Genomic DNA, 23,711 nt, shown 5'->3' with positions numbered 1-23,711 from the left:
CATATTCCACATATTGTATTAATGTCCATTAAAACGTGGATTTACCTCATCTTAGACCATCTGCATCTGGTCTGTGGGGTCAACAGGCATGGCGAGACCAGAATGGTGGACAGAGGATTTGCTCTGAAATGCTCTGGTAGCTCAGTGCAGCTATTTTCTATCTGGACATGCTGCAATAAATCTATGGCATAGTCTTCAATACGTTTTCAATAGCATTGTATAGAATAGAATCCCTGCAGAATTGACCCATTGACTTTGCGCTGAGAACAATTCCACCTGGACCCTATCCCTGTAACCTCATGTATTTACTCTGCTAATACCAGACACTAAGGAGCAATTTAGCATGGCCAATCAAACGAACCCGCACATCTTTTATCTGAAATTATGCAAAAAGAAATGGGACCTCAGGAAGCCCTCTTGGTGTTACTATTGGGACAGTGTTTCATGCATAGCAGGTGTCTAGACAGGACAGATGCTGTCATATTTCTTTAGAATTAAGCAGTTTTGATTTTTTCTTGCATATTCAGAGACCTCTTCTTAGTTTGATTGGGTCCCTTAAGTTGCATTGCCACAGTTACATCCTGATATTTTCTCCACTGGAGCTTAACTTATCCTTTCTCTTTTTCACTTTTTCCTGCCAACTGGTCCAACAGCAGAATTTTACAGGCCCATCCCCGCGCAGATGGGACTGTAAAATATGGCATTGACTTGGGCAGGACTGGAAACTTCCACCAGTTGAAGCAGCCATACAATTCTGTCCACGTTTCACCTAATTTGCAAATTGACCCCCCCACTGCTCCCAAATAGAAAGACCATTCCTATTGCTTCAAGGAATCAGAGGAAGCCAGTACGTTCATGAATGGGGGGTGCCTCCCTGCATTTGGAAATAACCTTTGATCAGATATCTCACAATAGGTTACTCAGAGACTTGTGGAATTAGGATGTTAGAACTTGCTGACGTATGCTGGCATAAAGTTATTATCAATGGTTGGGGATCACTTAGAGAAGATCAGTTGTGTCCCAAATCTGACCAGGTGTTTGCTTGTTAGAAAACCTGTGTATGTTTTAGCACAGGAGGATACTTACTGAGAGCAAACAGATCTCAAGATATTGTGAGAGTGAGCCTGCCTTTGCCTGATGATGCTTCACTTCAAATAAACTGCAGTGATATTCACATGGGCCACTGCTAAACATATGTGCACCCTATAGTGCACAGAACAGAAGTGGTGAATGAAATGGTTTAGGGTATCATAGTACAGAGATCCCTGTGGGTTCCCAACCAAGATCATATATCAAAAGCAAATAGGGTAACAGGTCACACTCTCAGGATTATGCATTACAAAAAGAAACACACCATTTTATGCTTGGACAGTACCTTTGGCCTTATTCAGAATACTATGTCCATGTTTGATCCCCTCATTTGATGATTGATATTGAGAATTGGAAAAAGCCTCAGAGAGCAAACAAATTATTTCAATTAAATCGGTCAAGGATGTTGGGAGGGCATGCTTACAGATTACAGAAGAAAATGAGTAATTTGTTCACTCTGATGGAGTTTGTCTCTGCTGCCAGTTAAAGGTGACTTGAGCTTTGCATGGACTTGCATTCCCAGGAAGGAGCTGCTGTGTGCATCTCTGGCTCTTCAGCAACCCCATGTTTGGCAGCTCACTGGGAACAGGTTCATGGCAAAGCCAGGGATCATGTCCTCCAACTCTCCCAGGCTCTAAATTAAAGTGTACTAGTTCAGTCTGTTGGCAGCACAGTTGTTAGCATTGCTGCCTCACAGTGCCAGTGACTCAGTTCATTTCCGGTCTTGGGTGACTGTCTATGTGGGTTTTCTCCCACATTCCAAAAATGGGCAAGTTAAGTGGATTAGCCACGCTAAATTGATCTATATTGCCCTAGTGTCCAAAGGTGTGTTGGTTAGATGGATTAGCCGTGGTAAATGTGTGGAGTTATGGAGATAGAACCAAGGAAGGGTTGACCAAGGTAAGATGCTCTTTCAGAGAGTTGGTGCAGAATCAATTGCACTGTAGGGGTTCTATGGTTCTTTGGATTCTCAAGATTACTAGGTGTAAACATGTGTTTCAGAGCAAAGATTAGGTAAATCAATACATAGCTGTAGAGATGATCCAGAAGAGACGATGACTAGGCCATTGGAGGGAACTCTGAGCATGGGGGTGAAGATATTCACAGAGCATGAACTTCATCCAATCCAAACTGATGCCACTATCCTCACATTAGTAAACTTACTAGTAAACTAGTAAGGCAGGAAAGTGTAAAGAAAACAATCTGGCAATTATATAGCACCTTCATGATTTCAGGTTGACACAAACTACCTCAAGATCATGTTAAGTACTTTTAAAATGTAATCATTGTTATAATGCAGGCCAATGCAGCATCTAATTGCACATAGCAGGGCCCCTCCAACAGCAATAAGATAAATGATCAGATAATCTACTTTGATGGTGTTGGTTGCAGGATGAATGTTGGGGCAGTGCGCTGGGAAAATTCCCCCATTCCTCTTCGGGGGAATTCTCCCAAGGAATATTTATGTTCAGCTCAGAAAACACACAGGGCCCAGGTTGGACATCCCATCCAAAAAAAATTCTGAGCTCATGGGATGAGGGCTAAAACTCAGAACTTTCTGATTCAGGAGTGTGGCAACTGAGGCAAGGCTGAAGGGGATATAAGATGACAATGGAGGCACAGGATGAAATGGCAGCTGGGAGGATCTTTTGATTTGATTTGATTTATTATTGTCACATGTATTAGTGAACAGTGAAAAGTATCGTTTCTTGTGCATTATACAGACAAAGCATATCATACATAGGAAAGGAAAGGAGAGAGTGCAGAATGTAATGTTACAGTCATAGCTAGGGTACAGAGAAAGATCAACTTAATGTGAGATATGTCCATTCAAAAGTCTGATAGCAGCAGGGAAAAAGCTGTTCTTGAGTCAGTTCATACGTGATCTCAGATTTTTGTACTTTTTTCCCGACAGAAGAAGGTGGAAAAGAGAATGTCTGGGATATTCTGAATGATACAAGAGCCACAGAAAGCGAGGGTGGATAGTGGCTGAAGGGAAAAAGAGTGATATGATGGCAATAGAATGGAGAAGCATAGCAGCAGATGGGGGATAGGCGTCAAATAATATGGATAGACTGATAATAATGGACCAAATGATTTATTTCTAACCAGAAGCGTAAGTTGAACGGGTGAATGAGGAGCAATTTGGGCAGATTGATGTGGAGGGAAATGGTTTCCGAAATGCAAATTTTTTGTGCTGGGCATGAGTCTCAGGCCATATTAGCGAACAGAAATAGGATAGTAAGAATGAGTTGTCAATCCAGCAACAGGGATCCGAGAAAACATTTTCTAACTGTGTTAATATTAGAAAGGAGGTCAAACAACATGATGAATTGGAGGAAGCTATTCCAGATAATCAGAACGTGGCAAAGACGTATCAGTTTCCACAAAGGAAAAGTAGACAATTTCTCATCACAGTGAAAGAGGCTGAGTGATTTATAACAAGGGAAGTAGCTGGTAGAGTACAAGTAATAAAGAAAGACCAGACCATTTAAGTATCTGCGTGTGTGATGGCCATGCAGATGCATTCTCAAATCTTCAAAGAATTGAAGGAGAACTTAATGATGGCTTGGTTGATATTTTTCAGAGTGCCATAAATACTGAAGGAATCCCCAAGGATTGTGATTTCAGCATTCAGAAGCACAGACCTTGTGATTAGAGGCCAGTTACTCTAAGGTTTGTGGCAGTAAGATTGCTTGGCAGGCTGCTGTAGCAGGCAATAAATGAATTTTTAAAGAGCTCAGTTCCTCAGGCAGTAGTCAGCATGGTTTCAGCAGCAACAGTTCACGCCTCACAAGCCCGCTGGCATCTTTTATAAGAGAAACTAAGCTAGTCGGCTGGGGAAATCTAACGGACACGGTTTGTTTACATCTTCAAAGGCTACTTGACAAAGTCCTTTGTGCAAGACTAGTAAGGAAGCTTGATACTAGTGGAATGATTGACAGGGTGTCGAGATGGATTAAGATTTGACTTGGTAACAGTAGTCAGAGGATAATGATCAATGGAAGCATTTTGGTTTGGGGATAACTCTCAAGAGCATTTTACCAAGATACCAGTAACATGTCTCCTGATCTATCAGAGGCCCAAACATTCTAGACCATTGCTATGCAAATATCAAACATGCTTCTCGCTCTATCGCCCACCCACACTTTGGTGAATCAGACCACAAGGCTGTGCTCCTGCTCCCAGCTTACAAGCAGGAACTGAAACGGGAGAGCCTGTCAAAGAAAGTTGTGCCATGTTGGTCCGAGGAATCAGATGATTTCCTATGGGTCTGCTTAGAGTCAGTATTTAAAAACTGTGCAATCAGTCTGAACAGTAACCGACTTCATTAGTAAGTGCGTAGAAGACTGTGTGCCAAAGAAGCAAATCTGTGTGTTTACCAACGGGAAACCATGGATGAACAGGGATATCCACTGCCTGCTTTAGTCCAGGTCTGAGACATTCAGGTTAGGCAACCCTGATCTATACAAGAAAGCCAGATATGATCTATGGAGATTCTTCAAAGATTCCCCCCCCCACCCCCGAGCACCCGGGTTTCCTCCGGGTGCTCCAGTCTCCTCCCACATGCCAAGGATGTGTGGTTGATTGGCCATGCTAAATTGTCCTAGGGTTCTAGCAGGATAAATATGGGGATAGGGCCTAGGTAGGATTGTTGTCAGTACAGGCTTGATGGGCTGAATGGCTTCCTCCTGCACTCTTAAGTATTCTGACCTATGATTGCCAACATCGGAGCAGTCTTCTCAAAAGTCAACCCACAGAAAGCATCTGGCCCAGATGGAGTACCTGGATGAACACTCAGCTGGCGGGAGTATTCGCAGACATCTTCAACGTATCTCCTTCAAGAAAACAACCATCATCCTGGTGCCAAAGAAAAGCTAGGCAGTGTGCCTTAATAACTATCGCCTGTTGGCTCTGACATCCATCATTATGAACTGAATCTCCCACTATCAATTCTGGGGGTTTCCATTGACCAGAAACTGAACTAGTTGTATAAATACTGCGGCTGCCAGAGCAGGTCAGTTGTTAGGAATACTGGGTGAGAAACTGACTTTCTGACACCCCAAAGCCTACCAACATCTCCAGGCACAAGTCCGGAGTGTAACGGAATTTCCTCCACTTCCCAGGATGAGTGCAGCTCTAACAACACTCAAGAAGCTCAGCAGCATCCAGGACAAAGCGGCCCACTTGTTTAGCATCCTATCCACCACCTTCAGCATCCAGTCTTACCATCGCTGATGGCACAGTGGCAGCAGCAGTGTGCACCATCTACAAAATGCACTCCAGCAACTCACTAAAGGCTCCTTCAACAGCTCCTTCCAACTCTGCAACCTCTACCATGTAGAGGGACAAGGACAGCAGATGCTTGAGAACCCCCCCAGCCAGAGGTTGCCCTCCAAGCCACTCATCATCCTGACTTGGAAATACATCACCTTTCCTTCGCTGTTGCTTGATCCAAATCCCAGAACTCTCTCCCTGACAGCACTGTAGGTATACCTACACCAGATGGACTGCAGCAGTTCAGGAAGGCAGCTCACCACCATCTGCTCAAGGGCAATTAAGGATGAGCTGTAAATGCTGGCCTAGCCAGCAACATCTATAGCCTGTGAAAGGAAAGAAAGTGTTGACAGGGTGTGATAGGAGAACCACCGGGACTGCAGTGTGAGCACCGACCTTGTTGTTGTTTCCAGGATAATTTGAACAATTGGTGGGCCCAAGAAGTGGTTGTCACTGGGAGACCATCCATTTAATGTAGTTAACTGGACATGTTGCCATGATGTATTTTAGTACAGGGCATTGATATGAAGCAAGGTGTAGGGACAGACCCTGATGGAGGGAAGTTCCTCCTCAGCCTAGCCCAGTGTTTTCCTAATAAATGGTTTGCACCTGAACACTGCTCTCTGCTGTTAATGTGAGACCATCGCCTTGCATGTGAGAGAATTTGAATGGACAATTCAGGAACTGTGTTCAATAACACCTGGTGTCTGCCTGAGCATTCCCCAGGGCTATGTCTATTCTGGAGAAACCTGATGGATCAGCAGGAGCTCTCCATCAAACTGAAAATAGCTACAACAAAACACAGTGGATCCAAGGAGTAAAGTGGACTGCAATTTCCAATATAGTGTCCTGAGTGCTTGGTAACTTAATCATTTAGATTGGGCCAACTAGTGGTAGGTAGCTTTTACTTGAGTATATTTATTTTATTTCATTTTGGGGGACCCAGAGCATTTTATATGGCATTAAAGTGTGTGTTCAGAATGATGTACCCGCACACTCTGAATGAATACGTTCTGGAGTTGAGCACTGGTGTAGAGCAAAACTGGCACTTTGCGGTGTAACGAACGCACATGTGCAACACTGCGGTGTTACCAGGCCTGTGCCGGGCATCATAGTTCAACCTGGCCTGTGCAGAGCATTGTCCCGTAACCAGCACCCTGTGGAACACCGCGGTGTAACCAGACCCATGCGGAACATCGTGGTGTAACCAGATCCATGTGTGGCATTGCCATGTAACCGGGCCTCTGTGGAACACGCAGTGTAACCGGGGTCTATGTGGAACATCACAATGCAGCAAGGGCCATCTGGGACAAAGTTGGTTTTAACAGATGTGACTTGGGTTCAGTGTCGGGGGAGTTTCAGAGCCAAAACAAGCTGAAAATTAGTGGCTGGGAATAGGAAAGTTCAGGCACATTTCTGTGCTTTTGTTGGAGGGTGTTTTTAGTCCAGCATATTTGCAGCAAATTTGAATGTGAGCTCTTGCTTATAACCTGAGCTGCTCCACATGAAGCCTGTTGCTCATTTACGTTAGAGGGAGTGGTTCAAACGGCTGATTCCAGATTCCTGGCTCAAATACGAAGCAGATTGCCAGAGCGTTTTCCCACCAGGGCTCCCTCCTTGCCCAGGCACCAAGATGTCAACAACCTGGCTCTGTTCACCACTGGATTGGAAACAACTCCACAAAAAAATGAAGACCGATGTGGAAAAGGGTTCTGATCTGGACAGTGGATTAAAGGATTCCAAGGATTACTGCAAATCAGGCAAGACAAGTGTATCTGCAGTGTCGGAGGAAACTCCAGGGACTTCCAATCAAATGCACTTGTCTGGTAGGTACTGGAATCAGCAGCACAGTTCAGGAATGGGGTACACAGTGTGAACATTTGTGAACCTTGTCCCCAAGCATTAAAGTTCAAGATTTAGTTTACACAACTTACTGCTCTCTCTTCATTGGGCTTCAAGATAAAAAGTCTCCCAATCTTTGGTTTAGCTCCAAGAACAAATAAGGTGGTGGAGGCAGGCACGCTGGACTTGTTTAAGGTTTACTTAGATAGGCACATGAGTGAAACAGGGATGGAGGGTTATAGGAGACGGTTTTAAAAAGGGTCAGAGCCTCAGGACGATACTGGAAATCTAATGCTGCATGTTAATGTTTTGTCTCTTTCAATCTGCAGGTGTGTCGGTCCACCTTGTTGTCTAATGAGGGGCATGCACACGGTGGGTCGTGCGTGGGCTGCTCTTGGATGTTTGGAGAGTGGCCTAGTACTTCACGTTGTTGTGTGTGCTTAAAACTGGACCAGCAGATGGGCACCACAACAGCTCAGTGACTGTCACTGCTAGCTGTGCAGATACATGGATTTGGGCCTGTGTCTGTGGGAGTTTGCACATTCTCCCTGTGGTTGCGTGGGTTTCCTCCGGGTGCTCCAGTTTCCTCCCACATCCCAAAGATGTGCTCTTAGGCTGATTGGTGTACCAAATTGTCCCTAAACTATTATCCCCTGAATCTGGCTACAATAGGGGTAAAATATGCATACACACGGGTCAAGGTAGGTGTAGGAAAATGCTTTGTTAAGATGGCGGCACGGGCTCGTTGGGCTGAAGGGCCTGTTTCCCATGCTGGGTTGTTCTTTGTTCTTTGTTCTAACAGCCTGATAGCATCAGCAGAGAATTGCAGCTCAGATGTTAGGTTCCAGAACTAGCCCTCTACCACATACGCCATGTCTAACCTCTGTTGATGCTCGGGCAGAGTTCAGGGCTCTTCAGGCCCTGAAGTGTGCCTCTCGCTGTTTAATATGCATCAGCAGTGGACCAGGAGCCAGACTCTTGCAGACTTCTGTTTGAAATACAGACTACAGATGATTTTCCCAAAAATATGAATATGATCATGAAGGTTCTCAGGGACAGGACATGAATGGGCGGGTGCAATGTAAAAAGAGACCACCTTGTCAGTTGGTGTCAATCAGCATCTGTAGGAATCTGACGTAAGCTCCATAAAGCCTGACGCAATTCACAATATCAGCAAGTGTTGATTTGGTGCAGTTTTCTTTTTAAAATAACCATAACCAACTGGACAGTTCTCAGGCTATCTCAGGAGAATGACAACTAAAGTAACAGTGTTCAATCAGCCTGAAACTGGAAAGTTTTCAATTTGGAATTCACCTTGGTAACTTTCTGGGGCTCACCTAGGGAGTTACCCCGAGCGGGTAAAGACGTAGTGGGTTCGATTTCACTAGCATTGCCAGAATTGTGTCGCCACATAGTCCAAAATGTCAGTGTGCATGCATTACGTGTGTGAACACATATGAATTTGATTGTTCATGCGTGTGTGTCCGTATTTAAGAAGGTTGGTACACACTGGGTGTCTGCAACTCTCTTCTGCAGAAAGGTTGAGTAAGTGACGGTTGCAGTTTGAAGAGTGGAAACACAAATGGGGGCATAGAATCATAGAATGCCCACAGTGCAGAAGGAGGCCTGCAGGGCTAGGGATGTGTGCATGGTTTTGAGACAGTTGGGTGTCTGTAAATTTGGTGCAGGGATATGTCATTTTGACTCAACATGAATATATCCTAATGAGGACGAAGTATTCTAAGAATGGGATAAATCAACCATAGTTAGCCAAGGAAGTTAAGGATGATGTAAAACTGAAAGAAAAATATCCAATGTGGCAAATATTAGTGTTTAGCCAGAGGATTGGGAAAGTACTAAAAACCAACAAAAGTTGACCAAAAAAGAATATGAAAGAGGGAGAAGATAAAATATGAGGGTAAACCAGCAAGAAATATAAAAGCTCACAGTAAAAATTTCTTCAAATATATAAAAAGGAGGAGAGGGACCAGAGTGAACACAGGGCCCTTAGGGAAGGAGACAAGTGAAATAATAATGGGGAACCAAGAAATGACAGAGGGGTTACAGAAATACTGCATCAGTCTTCACAGTGGAATAACATTCCCAAAAACTAAATAATCAAAAGATAAAAGGCAGGAGGGAAATAATACAATAACTATCATTGGAGAAAAAGTACTAGGAAAACTAATGGGGCTTATGGCTGATACATCCTCTAGACCTGATGGTTTGCAGCCCAGGATATTAAAGTGAGTAGCTACAAGAAATAGTGGATGCATTGGTAGTAATCTTCCAAGAATCCTTAAATTCTGGATAAGTCCTAGAGGATTGAAAAACTGCAACACCCTTCTTCAAAAAGGGAGGGAGACAAAAAACAAATAACTATAAGCCGGTTAGCTTAACTTTAATCACTGGGGAAATGTTAGGGTCCATTATGAAGTATGTAATAGCAGAGCATTTAGTGATACATGACATAGAGTCAGCAGGGCTTCATGTAGGGAGTATCATGCCAGACAAATTTATTTGAATTCGTTGAGTGGTAATGAGCAGAAGAGAGAAACAGGAACCAGTAGATGTAACATACCTGGATTTCCAAAAAGCTCTTGATAAGGTACGACACAAAAGACTATTTAATAAGATAAGACTGCACGGTGTTGAGGGTAGCATTGATAGAGGATTGGCTAACTAAATAGAAGACAGAGAGTTGACATAAGGGGTATTTTTAGGGTGGCAACCTGCAACTCATGGAGTGTCCCAGGGATCTGTTCTTGGGCCACAATTATTTACAATATATATTCATGACTTGGACAAGGGAAGTGAATGTACTATTGCCATGTTTGCAGATGAGATAAAAATATGTGGGAAAGCAAGTAGTGAGGATGACAGAACCTGTTTATATCTCTCGGGAGACACTTTAAGTGGAATGTTATGTAGGAAAATATGAAGTTCTGCACTTTGGAAGAAAGAATAAAGGAGCTGAATATTATTTAAATGGAGGAAAGCTGCAGCACAGAGGAATTTGGAGGTCCTCATTCATAAAAAGCTAGCATGTATTTTCAGCAGGTAATAGGGAAGGGAAATGGAATGTTGGCCTTTATTTCAAAGGGAATGGAATATAAAAATAGGGAATTCTTGATAAAATTATGCAAGGCGCTAGTTAGACCACACCTGGAATTCTGTGCCTTTAACCACACAGGCAACAGGAGACAGCCTGATTAGTAACTTGAGAAACTTTACCCAAGTTATAAATAAATACTTCTCAAAGCTGGGCAGCAGCTTTGCAGGCATACTATTGTTCTTGCTTCCCAATTCAGCTTGGGGTGTGAGGCAACACTCAGTTCTGTCCTTTTCCCGTCGTTTCTGTGCAATTAGGAGAGTAGACTCTGCACACTTCAGCTTCCAGCTTGGTGTTTAGCTTTGTCACAGAAACCTGCTGTTTACCAAACTTTTCTAAGCCACAGCCTCCAGCATGTTAATGACGCTGTTGTATTCTGATTGGCCTACAGCAGTCGAGGCTTTATTCTAATTGGCTGGAGGAATGTGTGATCAATCTGTGATTGGTCCCGCAGGGTGATGGTCATTGGCTGATATCACTTCTCACGACCTCTTGACTGGTTCCTCAAACTGCCAATGACTTATACCTCCACCCTCCTTATTACAGTTTGTTTCTATTACTTTAAGGACCTTTTACTAAATTAAGAGGATGTCTTATAGTATCTTCCTTGTCCATTTGTTAATGTTCTATGGGAATTATGCTGTCTTGCCCTCATGATTCCTTGAGTTCGTTGCTTCAGATTTTGCGAAGTTGGTGCAGGTTTCTCAATAAATCAAACACCTATCAATGTCTGGTTTTTGGAGGCCTTTTGCCAGAGAATTTTGTGGTTGCTGATACTTGAACGAATTGCTTTTATAAACAAAGGATAGTGTGGTAAAGTTGCTTATGGTAAAATTGCTTATAACCTTACAACTATGTACTCCTAATACAGAAGATTGCAATGTAGATAATACTTCAAGTTCTACAGGGTGTGTCCCCAATATAATGTGAGGTAGTAAAGTCTCCCAGATAAAGGTCTGAAAGGATTATCCAGTTACAAAACAAATCACACACTGTTACAAACTCTAATATAAAGCAAACATTGGCCTGAGTATTAACACCATTCACTTCGGTGGGATTTTCCCATTCTGCTGCAGTGTAAGAAGATTTGGCTGGATGCCAAATTCTCCAACCTCGCTGCAGTGGGAGCGTGGCAGAATGGTGGGTAAGATCGCTCTCATTGAGCGAAATGCATTTGCTTTCCTTCCAAATTAAAATAAACTTCATGTAGAACACAGCTGCTGTTATTCTTTCCTCCTCTTTACACAATAAATCTCTTCTAACTTTCCTTTGCTGATGCACCCAGTTTCGATAAGGTGTTAATGATGTGAGAGAATGTTAGCTCATCTGATTGACCTTGAAGGCTGCAGGTTCTTGCAGTGTGGCTCTGTGAGGTGGAAGTAAGTACAAACAGGGGCATCTTTAGCTGTTGTCCTGGACTTAGCTCATTTGTCCAAAATCCCATGGTACACTTCTCTATCGAGTGAATCTAAACAGACTCGCATGATAACAAATACCGAAGCCCTCTATTGATTACAGTTTAAACAGAATAATATCATATTGGGTTAATCGATTGATAGACAGTGTGCATAAACTAAACTAAAAATAATTCTTAAACATCAATTTCTCTACAAGGCTACCATGCTCCTCTGCCAACTGCTTTCCCCCTGCCAGTGAAAGCTTCTATATACACTTCAACAAGGTAGCACCGATATACATTCCAACCAGGCAATTTCCTTACCACCCAAGCAGGCTACAGATTCATTCCCAACTGGACGGCATGAGGGCAAATCTGCCTTTGCCCTAAGCCAAGAGTGCCAATGGTGTGTGGCACATTGGCTATGAGAGAACTGTACAGGGAGCTTGAGTTTGAACTTGTGTTTTTACTGTCTCAGTAGTGAATGGTGAATAAGCCAAGGAGGGCAGTTCAGTACTGGAGGTAAAACTGATTGGGTTGTCCTGATTTGCTTTATTTCAGCTGGCAGAACAACCACAAATGAAGAGCTGGAAGACATGCTGGAGAGTGGGAATCCTGCAATCTTCACGTCTGGGGTGAGTGTAATGTGAACTTCCTTCTCTCTGACACCGTGATGCTAAATCCCTAAGCGACTGAGATCCATTACACAGGACAATGATTACATTGAACCAGTCACACAGTAAGTCATCAGTGAGCGCTTTAAGTTACAGCAAAACAAAATAAACAGCGTGTCAGGTTTATGAAAGGAAGATTGATTGGCATGTAAATATTAGCTTGGCTTAGGTGGGGACATTCTTGCCTCCTAACCAGAAGCTTATAGGTTGAAACCCCATTACTGACTAAAAGGCGAATTTTACCGTCCCACACACCAAGGGAATCGTAGCAGTCAAACAATGGACCATGGAAAGGTCCATTGACTTCGGGCAGGATTTTCCAGTTTCAGGGCAAGCACGGCTGGAAAATCCCACCCGTAAACTCACAATCTGAGTCAGAATCATTATCTTTGAGATCTAAAAACAAGACCTTCCTTGCCTGTTGCAATGGAGGTAAAGGATCCCATAGCACTGTGTGAAAAAGGAACATGGGAGTTATCCTGGCATCCAAGACAGTACTGTTTCCTCAACCAAATACATATTTGCCATGACCTTGCTGCCATTCATGTATCTTATGGTCCTGCTGGCAACGCAGTCTGACCACGGGTTTCCAAGCAGGAAGGGATGTGTTCAGTGGAAACCCTGTTGACGATGGCGGGACCATAAAATCCCACCACCAGCGAGTGTGCACCTCGAAACACACTGCAGAGAAAGAGAAAAATCTTGCCCGTTATCTTTGCTGTTTGTGATATTTTCCTGTATGTAAATTATCTACCCTCTTCTTTTATTTGATTTATTATTGATACGTGTATTCGTTTTGTGAAAAGTATTGTTTCTTGCAGGCTATACAGACAAAGCATACCGTTCATAGAGAAGGAAAGGAGAGGGTGTAGAATGTAATGTTACAGTCATAGCTAGGGTCTAGCGAAATACCAACTTAATGCAAGGTAGGTCCATTCAAAAGTGATGGCAGCAGGGAAGAAGCTGAGTTGGTTGGTACGTGTCCTCAGATTTCTGTATTTTTTTCCCGACGGAAGAGGGTGGAAGAGAGAATGTCCAGTAGGATCCTTAATTATGCTGGCTGCTTTACTGAGGTAGCGGGAAGTGTAGATGGAGTCAGTGGATGGGAGGCTGGTTTGCATGATGGATTGGGCATTGTCCATGACCCTTTATAATTTCTTGCAGTCTTGGACAGAGCAGGAGCTGTGATACAACCGGAAAGAATGCTTTCTATGGTGACAACAGTTTCAACACTCCAAAACGTATCCATTGGTTCAGAACATACTGGGACATCATGGGGATATTCCAGAACAGTTAGGTGCACATAAGTTTGTTCATTCTTAGTGTCACTGAAGAAGGGTCAGAACCCCACACCTCCAACCTTAAAGCTGCTTTTGTGAAGTTCAGTGGTTGCAGCCCATTGTGGAGAGCTCGATCCCACAAACCGCAATGAAACTGATGGCTATCTAATTCACTTTTGAAGATGATTGAGAGAATAATTTTGATGAGGTGGCAAATAAAGAATTTGCATTTAAGCAGTTCTTTTCATGTCCTCAGGGTGTCCCAGTGTGCTTCACTAACACTTTGCGCAAAACATGGCCCCGCAAAGAGAAATGGTTCATTTTGAAAACAATGATGTACGAAGAAATAGAACTTTTAGGAATTAAGGGATAGACTAAATAAAGAACAGGCCCACAGATGTAGCAGTCTCACGATTACACTTCTTGTTACACGTCAGTCCATATAAGAAATAATAAAATGAGAGGTTAATGCTAGATCAGTGTTAAGGAAGTGAGAGTTCAGGTTCATTGAATTGATAGAATCCCCCCAGTGCAGAAGGAGGGCATTTGGCCCATCCACCACAATCCCATCTAGGCCCTATTCCCGTAATCCCACATAATTAGCCTACTAATCAGCTGACATTAGGGACAATTTAGCATGGCCAATCAACCTAACCCCCACATCTTTGGACTGTGGGAGGAAACCGGAGCACCCGGAGGAAGCCCAGGCAGACATGGAGAGAACATGCAAACTCCACACAGACAGTGATCTGAGGCCGGAATTGAACCCGGGTCCCGGGCGCTGTGAGGCAGCAGTGCTAACCACTGTGCCACCGTGCCAACCCTTGGACAATAGAACCAATTATGAGCTCAGATGGCCTTGAAGAAAGGCAGACGTCACCAGTTAGATCTGAGCCCAGGTGCTATGTAAACTGACGGAGTAACCAGTGTTGTGGGGGGATGGTTTAAAATCATGGAATTGCTTACCAGGAATAAACCTGAGGATTACCTCTCTCATTCCCTCCAAACAAACAATAATCGACATAGACTCAACAGAGGGATGATCTTTCCTAACTTCCTTCATGAACTTACATGATATTTTTTTAAAAGCTGGTCGGCGCAACATCGTGGGCCGAAGGGCCTGTTCTGCGCTGTAATGTTCTAGGTTCTATGTTCATGAACTTACATGATATCCAAAATATATTGGTTAAAGTTCACCAACAATGAATTCGTTGAATGGAAAGATTTCGGGATGGCAGGTGGATATTGGGGAATGATTGGCTGAAGGAGGAAGGACAATTGTTTGTTAAAAGACTCAGAGCAGAGTTCCTGAGGTAAAATTTGAACTCATTCAAAACCCATCCACTTACACAGAGTTAAGATTAAACCTAAGGATGTTTCAGTGCCTGAACCTCCTGCATTGGTTATAATCTTCCCAGGATTACAGCTGTAATGAAGTTAACTAAAGACTGGCTTCATCTCATGGACTGGGATTCTCCCAGCCTTCTGCACTGCTCGAGTTACACAGAGGGCCAGGAGACAACAGTGGAGAGCCTTTCGCAAGATTTGTGATCAGTATCTGGTCAGTCACAAGTTTCCAAGGCCCTTTTTTGAGCGCAATCAGCTCCATGCTGGAAACCAGCACAGAGCTGATTATCACATGGAAAGCAACATTTCCACATGATTAGTGGGACAGTAGTCTCTGGGCCTAGTCGCGTCTCTTCCTCTGCCAGGAATGGTTCCCACAAGCGGGGTTTACAAGTGCTCCCCACTTCTGGAGAATAGGCATCCTCACACCGCTGGTGGAAGAGAGCCCACTGAGGCCCACTCCCCAGGAGGTCGGAGGAAAGGTAGGGTGCTCTTTGGTCAATGCCAGCCTGGCATCCTGGCATTGCCAGCCTGGCGCCTTGGCACTGACCACCAGGAACATTGGCACTGCCCACCGCATACTGGGCAGCGCCAAGGGAGCGGGACCAAAGAGGGCAGGGTATATTGGTGGTGGCAATTGGGGGGTGCTGGTCGATGGTAGGGGGGGGGATCCGCTGCCACTCTGCAAGTGGGACTGGTGAGGGAGGGGGCGATTGGGGCTGGACATCAGTGGGTGGGGTGGTCATGGCTGGCAGTGGAGGAGGGTTTTGGGGCTGGCCATTGAGAGATGTTAGGGTTAGTCATGGAGTAGGATCGGGGCTGGCCTTCGGGGAAGGGGTTCGGGGCTAACCATTGAGGGGGGTAAATCAGGGTGGGTAAGAGATCAGCGCTGGTGCAGGGGGGGTTGGTTCTGGTAGGCCACCAGTGGTGGGTGGTTGGGAAGGGTGGCGATCAGAGATTGGGGGGAATGGGGGCGGTTTCGGGAACATTGGGGAGGCCAATAGAAGCCAGCAATGGGGAGGCCGGCGTAGGGAGTATGGGGATGGGGGTAGGGAGATGGGGTGGATATATTCACAATATATATGAATGATCTGGATGAGGGAACAAAATGTAACATCTCAAAATTTGCAGATGATACCAAGTTGGGTGGGAGGGTGAACTGTGCAAGGATGCAGAAATCCTTCAGAATGATCTGGACAGGTTGGGTGAATGGGCTAATCAATGGCAGATGCAGTATAATTTGGATAAATATGAAATTATTCACTTTGGAAGCAAAACGAGAAGACAGATAACTACCTGAATGGCTGTTAATTGGGAAAGGGGAGTGTGCAATGGGACCTGGGTGTCCTTGTGCACCAGTCACTGAAGGTAAGCATGCAGGTGCAGCAAGCGATAAAGAAGACAAATGGTGCATTGGCCTTCATTGTGAGAGGTTTTGAGTACAGAAGCAGGGATGTGTTGTTGCAATTATACAGGGCCTTGGTGAGGCCACACCTAGAATACCGTGTGCAGTTTTGGTCTCCTTTTCGGAGGAAGGATGTTCTTGCTCTCGAGGGAGTGCAGCAAAGGTTTACCAGGCTGATTCCGGGGATGGTGGGACTGACGTATGAGGAAAGAGGTTAGGATTGTTTTTGCTGGAGTTCAAATGAACGAGAAGGGATCACATAGAGACTTATAAAATTCTAGCAGGACCAGACAGAACAGATGCAGGGAGGATGTTCCCAATGGTGAGGGAAGTCCAGAACCAGAGGTCACAGTTTGAGGATTCAGGATAGACCGTTTAGGACAGAGGAGGGGAGACATTTCTTCATCTATAGAATGGTGAATCTGTGGAATTCATTACCACAGGAAGCAGTTGATGCCAAAACATTGAATGTATTCAAGAGGCGGCTAGATTCAGCACTTGGGCAAATGGGATCAAAGATTTTCGGGGAAAAGCAGAAATAGGCTAATGAGTTAGATGATCAGCCATGATCATAATGAATGGCAGACCAGGCTCAAAGGGCCAAATGGCCTCCTCCTGCTCTTATCTGCTATGTTTTTTATGTTTCTAAGTAATGCAACTGTAACCATGCCATATTTAGGAACTGAAACCTCAGGAAGAATTTGAATCACCAAGCTTCATCAGTGTAGACTTGTCCAAAGCATTGAAAAGGAAAATTAAGAGGATGCATTCTTAATGCAAAAAGAAGCAAGCTGGTACTTAGACAGAAGGAGAGGCCATGGGACAATGCAGATAGAGTGGCCAAAACTTGCTTTGATAAATGTGATGGTTTTGTTGACCGCACGCTCATTCACGCCTGGCTTTGCATCTAAATTGCTGAGGGTTCAGATTAAAGATCTGTGCCAAGCCTTGTTTCTACCTGGTCAGGTCCAGGAGTATTGTCTTCACCAGGAGACCAGCTGATTCTGCTTCTTCCCACAGATCATCATGGACTCAAACATTACAAAGCAGGCACTGAATGAGATTGAGACACGACACCATGAGATCATCAAACTGGAAAACTGTATCCGTGAGCTGCACGATATGTTTATGGACATGGCAATGCTGGTGGAAAGCCAGGTAAGAGAAGCAATGAACAAGAGAGTTCTCATTCTCAACTTGTCCCACACAGTAGACCCAGCTTGTGAACTCACATTGTGTGTGTGTGTGTGTGTGTGTGTGTGTGTGTGTGTGTGTGTGTGTGTGTGTGTGTGTGTGTGTGTGTGTGTGTGTGTGTGTGTACTTTACATTGTGACTTGTGTGAAACAATTGATTTAATGATTAATGTTAAAGGGTCTTATTTATATCGGAGGAGGTTCTATGTGATCACAGACTGACCCCTATATAAAGCTGTGTGTTCTTTTTTAGTTTTAGATTTCTTCTCTGAGTCTTCCAGTTTTCTCTACTGATTATTTCTCCCCTCCTAGGGTAGAGGTGCTGAATCCAATCACACTGGCTTTACCAACATCCAGTGGAGAGTAACTAATATAGCACAGATTGGGAATGGAGCTTGAGTCTGCTTTGACAGTATAACTCAGTAACACACTGGAGTGGACATTCACCTCATTGCTCCATCAGAGACACTGTCCTCTCACTGTGTTCAATCCAAGAAATCACATTTTCACAAATCTGGGCAAAGAAGTTAATTGGTAATGATTTAATTTGTACCTACCCACTCACCCCTATTTTATTTCATTTGTTTTATTTATTAATTAGTGTCACGAAGTAGGCTTACACTACAATGAAGTTGCTGTGAAAATCCTCCAGTCATCACACTCCGGCACCTGTTCGGGTACATTGAGGGAGAATTTAGCACGGCCAATGCATTTAACCAGCACGTTTTCCGGACTGTGGGAGAAAATCTGAGCACCTAGAGGAAACTCACGCAGACATGGGGAGAACGTGCAGACTCCACACAGACAGTCACCCAAGCTGGGAATTGAACCTAGGTCTCTGGTGCTGTGGGGCAGCTGTGCTAACCACTATGCCACCCTCACCACCTTCCAATCAATGGGCAGCTAAGGAGATAGCGCAATCCGTTCTCCAATCCATCCTTGTACACTGACTGAAGTTCCCCATCCATGAGCTATTCTCTTAAATCTATGAGCACCCTTTCCAATGGCTTCAACTTCTTCCTGAAGTATGGTGCCCGGATTTGGACACACTACCGCCACTTGAGACCAAACCAGTATAAACGTTTATCATACTTCCTTTCCTTTATACTCTCTGGGCCCTATTTCTAAAGCCTGGTTCCCATATGCCTTATTAACCATTCGCTCAACCTGTCCTGTCACAATCAGTGATCTGTGCTCATGATAGCACAACTCCATCTGTTCCTGCATTCCCCTTTAGAATTTTATCAAATTCGAATTCCAACAGTAGAGAAGGAGGGCATTCAGCCCCCAGTCAGCACCTAATCTTTGACAGAGTATCTTACCCAGGCCCACTCCCCACCGCTCTATCCCTGTAACCTTACACATTTACCATAGTTAATTCATCTAACCTACACATCTTGGGACACTACGGGGCAACTTAGCATGGCCAATCCACCCAACCAACGCATCCTTAGAGAGTGGGAGGAAACCCACACAGACACGGGGAGAACATGCAAACTCCACACAGACAGTCACCCGAGGCCGGAATTGAACCAGGGTCCCTGGTGCTGTGAGGCCGCACTGCTAACTACTGTGCTGCCTGATATTTCTACATTCTTCCTACTAAGATCTAGTTCCTGCTTACTTCTCTGCTTTAAATTTAACCAGCCACATGTCCACACACTCCAGCCTGTCTGCATCCTTTTGAAATCTCTCACTATCCTCTTCACAATGCATCCAAGTTTTGAGTCATTTGCATATTTTGAAATTGACCCTACACACCCAAGTCTAGATCATGAATATAGGTTAAGAGAAATAGAGATCCTAGTACTGGTCCCTGCCTGGAGTAGCCCTCTGTGGACTGGAGAGAATGGAGATTCTGGATTGTGGATAACATTGTAATAATCAGTCATGCTGATTTCCAGTATTACTGGGAGGCTCGGTCTGTGAGCCTGTTCTGCCTATGCTGGTAACAGCCTGTGTTTTCTCCTTTTGCCAATACCCTGGACGGGATGGTGGAGTCCTGCAGGTATTTGTATCTCTGTACTTGCAGCATGCAATGGTAACTGTGTAATTTGCATGATAGCATGTGCTACAAACTGCTTGCATGCTCAAGAATATTTTCGTTAATGCATAAACATATCACCAACCCTGCCGAACATGCAGACTTGTGTTGCTGTAGAAGTGTACGCTTAGCTTCTCCTGCTGCTCCAAGCCTGGTGAATACCAGCAGTGAATTTACACTATTGTTGGAGTAAGTCTGGGTGGCTTCCAGCACGGCCTCTGCAGAGAGTCTCAATGCAGTGGTTAATTTGCGAGCTGTGAGTAGGTTAGAATCATGCTGTTACATGAACAAGGAATAACCAACATTAAGAAAGGATATATTTTCCAGCTGTCTCCCTTCCTGTGCCAGCACTGGAAAGGAGCGGCACATGGGAAGCGCTGGAATTGCAGGAAAATTGGCAGTGCCAAGTGCTGGAAAGACCGGATCACTTGGGGCTTGCAGCTACATTTTGGGAGCTTCAGACAGAGAACCAGAAGATTCCAATCAGTCCTAAAGATTCTGAGGGGGATGTAAGAGGATTTGGGAAAAGGACTCAAACCTTTGTTTTGCCTCTCATTTTTGGCCCTGCAGTGAGTGGGGGCAATGGGTGGGGAGAATTTGAGGTCGCAGGCACCCAGTGAAGACTCAGCAAAACAAGGCTTTGCTCCTTTTCCTGGGGAAGTGGGCCTTTAAGGGCGAGTCAGGAAAAACCTGCATTTAATATATAATATCCAGAGGAATTCTCATCCCAGTTTCTGAACAGCAGCAACAGACTTTAGGAATCCTTCATTGATCACCATCTGTAAGATTCAAAACTAAATACTTAAGTCTTTGTCACTTAAGCAACTCTCCACTTGGGAGTGATTGAATGATCTGGTAAGAGAGAGAGAGCAAGTGGCTCACTGTGCCAAGGCAGGACATGGCATTCGTGCTGTGTTTGATCCCCACGTTCAGTCAAACCATTGGGTGACGGTCAAGGTGCATGCAGCAGGGCAGTAGTTACTGTAGGGCTGGAGGATGAAACTCCCCGAAGGTTTCAGCTGGGCTTAGGGACTGTTGCAAGATGCGGGTGGGTCAGTGTAAAAGTGACGATGTTACGTTGTGTTTGCACAGAGTGTCTAACTCTTTGAGGATGTGAACCTCTTCTCCTTCTGTTCCAGGGTGATGTGGTCAACAGTATTGAACAGAATGTCACCAATGCAGCGGATTACGTTGGGCAGGCAAAGGACAGCACAAAAAGCGCAGTTAATTTTCAGGGTACAAGCCGACGGGTAAGTGGCCGGAGAGAATGACACTCTCAGAAGACTTGTTATTTTCACATGTCTGTGCTCTTTCCTCAACGCCCAGGGAGAGATGATAGACAGGATCGAGTACAACGTTGAGCACTCAGTTGACTACGTAGAGAGGGCAGTGTCCGACACGAAAAAGGCGGTTAAGTACCAGAGTAAAGCGCGACGGGTGAGTAGTGCGAGTGTCTCCATCTCAGCATGTGGCATGGGCAACCCCATTTGTGATTGACTTTCCCAATCCCATCACAAGAGACCACAGAAAAACAATGTTTCTCATGCCTTGCGTTTACATGATTGATCTGCTGACTGTATTGTGTCCTGCAGACTGTGTTAGAAACTGGTCATCCTGCCTGGATTAAATTCCAGTCAGCCTGCAGACTGTATTAGGCCCCAGGCATCCTGCAGACTGCATTAGACTTCAGTCATCCTGCAGACTATATTAGGCCCCAGTCATCCTGCAGACTGCATTAGACTTCAGTCATCCTGCAGACTATATTAGGCCCCAGTCATCCTGCAGACTATATTAGGCCCCAGTCATCCTGCAGACTGCATTAGGCCCCAGTCATCCTGCAGACTGTATTAAGCCCCAGTCAGCCTGCAGACTGTATTAAACCCCAGGCATCTTGCAGACTGTATTAGGCCCCAGTCAGCCTGCAGACTGTATTAAACCCCAGGCATCTTGCAGACTGTATTAAACCCCAGGCATCTTGCAGACTGTATTAGGCCCCAGTCATCCTGCAGACTGTATTAAACCCCAGTCAGCCTGCAGACTGTATTAGGCCCCAGTCATCCTGCAGACTGTATTAAACCCCAGTCATCCTGCAGACTGTATTAAACCCCAGGCATCTTGCAGACTGTATTAGGCCCCAGGTATCCTGCAGACTGTATTAGAACCCAATCATCCTGCAAACTGCATTAGGCCCCAGTCATCCTGCAGACTGTATTAAACCCCAGTCATCCTGCAGACTGTGTTAAACCCCAGTCAGCCTGCAGACTGTATTAGGCCCCAGGCATCCTGCAGACTGTATTAGGCCCCAGGCATCCTGCAGACTGTATTAGAACCCAATCATCCTGCAAACTGCATTAGGCCCCAGGTATCCTGCAGACTGTATTAGAACCCAATCATCCTGCAAACTGCATTAGGCCCCAGTCATCCTGCAGACTGTATTAGGCCCCAGGCATCCTGCAGACTGTATTAGAACCCAATCATCCTGCAGACTGCATTAGGCCCCAGTCATCCTGCAGACTGTATTAAACCCCAGTCATCTTGCAGACTGCATTAGGCCCCAGGCATCCTGCAGACTGTATTAGAACCCAATCATCCTGCAAACTGCATTAGGCCCCAGTCATCCTGCAGACTGTATTAAACCCCAGTCATCCTGCAGACTGTATTAGGCCCCAGTCATCCTGCAGACTGTATTAGACCCCAGTCATCCTGCAGACTGTATTAGGCCCCAGTCATGCAGCAGACTGTATTAGACCCCAGTCAGCCTGCAGACTGCATTAGACTCCAGGCATCCTGCAGACTGTATTAAACCCCAGGCATCTTGCAGACTGTATTAAACCCCAGGCATCTTGCAGACTGTATTAGGCCCCAGGCATCTTGCATTCTGTATTAAACCCCAGGCATCTTGCAGACTGTATTAGGCCCCAGTCAACTAGCAGACTGTATTAGGCCCCAGTCATCCTGCAGACTGTATTAGGCCCCAGTCATCCTGCAGACTGTATTAAGCCTCAGTCATCCTGCAGACTGTATTAGACCTCAGTCATCCTGCAGACTGTATTAGGCCCCAGTCATCCTGCAGACTGTATTAGGCCCCAGTCATCCTGCAGACTGTATTAAACCCCAGGCATCTTGCAGACTGTATTAGGCCCCAGGCATCTTGCAGACTGTATTAGGCCCCAGGCATCCTGCAGACTGTATTAGGCCCAGTCATCCTGCAAACTGCATTAGGCCCCAGTCATGCAGCAGATGTATTAGACCCCAGTCATCCTGCAGACTGTATTAGGCCCCAGTCATCCTGCAGACTGTATTAAGCCCCAGTCATCCTGCAGACTGTATTAGGCCCCAGTCATCATGCAGACTGCATTAGGCCCCAGTCATCCTGCAGACTGCATTAGGCCCCAGTCATCCTGCAGACTGTATTAGGCCCCAGTCATCTTGCAGACTGTATTAGGCCCCAGTCAACTAACAGACTGTATTAGGCCCCAGTCATCCTGCAGACTGTATTAGGCCCCAGTCAGCCTGCAGACTATTAGGCCCCAGTCATCCTGCAGACTGTATTAGGCCCCAGTCATCCTGCAGAGTGTATTAGACCCCAGTCATCCTGCAGACTGTATTAGGCCCCAGTCATCCTGCAGACTGTATTAGACCCCAGTCATCCTGCAGACTGCATTAGGCCCCAGTCATCCTGCAGACTGTATTAGACCCCAGTCATCCTGCAGACTGTATTAGACCCCAGTCATCCTGCAGACTGTATTAGACCCCAGTCATCCTGCAGACTGTATTAGGCCCCAGTCATCCTGCAGACTGCATTAGGCCCCAGTCATCCTGCAGACTGTATTAGGCCCCAGTCATCTTGCAGACTGTATTAGGCCCCAGTCAACTAACAGACTGTATTAGACCCCAGTCATCCTGCAGACTGTATTAGACCCCAGTCATCCTACAGACTGTATTAGGCCCCAGTCATCCTGCAGACTGTATTAGGCCCCAGTCAACTAACAGATTGTATTAGACCCCAGTCATCCTGCAGACTGTATTAGGCCCCAGTCATCCTGCAGAC

At 45.2% G+C, this 23,711-nt stretch overlaps 1 protein-coding gene across 3 annotated transcripts in view; it reads left to right on the top strand.

Annotated features, from left to right (window-relative positions):
* LOC145357253 (syntaxin-1A) overlaps nucleotides 1–23,711 on the top strand; it is a 236,496-nt gene that overhangs the window by 195,916 nt on the left and 16,869 nt on the right. Inside the window, exons 7-9 of one of the 3 annotated variants that reach the window (XM_080210428.1) lie at nucleotides 12,279–12,352; nucleotides 17,444–17,581; nucleotides 20,987–21,097. In XM_080210428.1, the coding sequence (XP_080066554.1) occupies nucleotides 12,279–12,352; nucleotides 17,444–17,581; nucleotides 20,987–21,097 (323 nt within the window). Of the gene's footprint in view, nucleotides 1–12,278; nucleotides 12,353–17,443; nucleotides 17,582–20,799; nucleotides 21,098–23,711 lie in introns of those variants that run through there. The other 2 variants (XM_080210429.1, XM_080210430.1) reach the window with 2 other exon arrangements.

Source organism: Carcharhinus amblyrhynchos, chromosome 23, assembly GCF_965287045.1.
Source record: "Carcharhinus amblyrhynchos chromosome 23, sCarAmb.v2.hapA, whole genome shotgun sequence".
NCBI lineage: Eukaryota > Metazoa > Chordata > Chondrichthyes > Carcharhiniformes > Carcharhinidae > Carcharhinus > Carcharhinus amblyrhynchos.
Note: the sequence above shows the minus strand (reverse complement) of the source record. Positions and strands in the feature narration are given on the sequence as shown.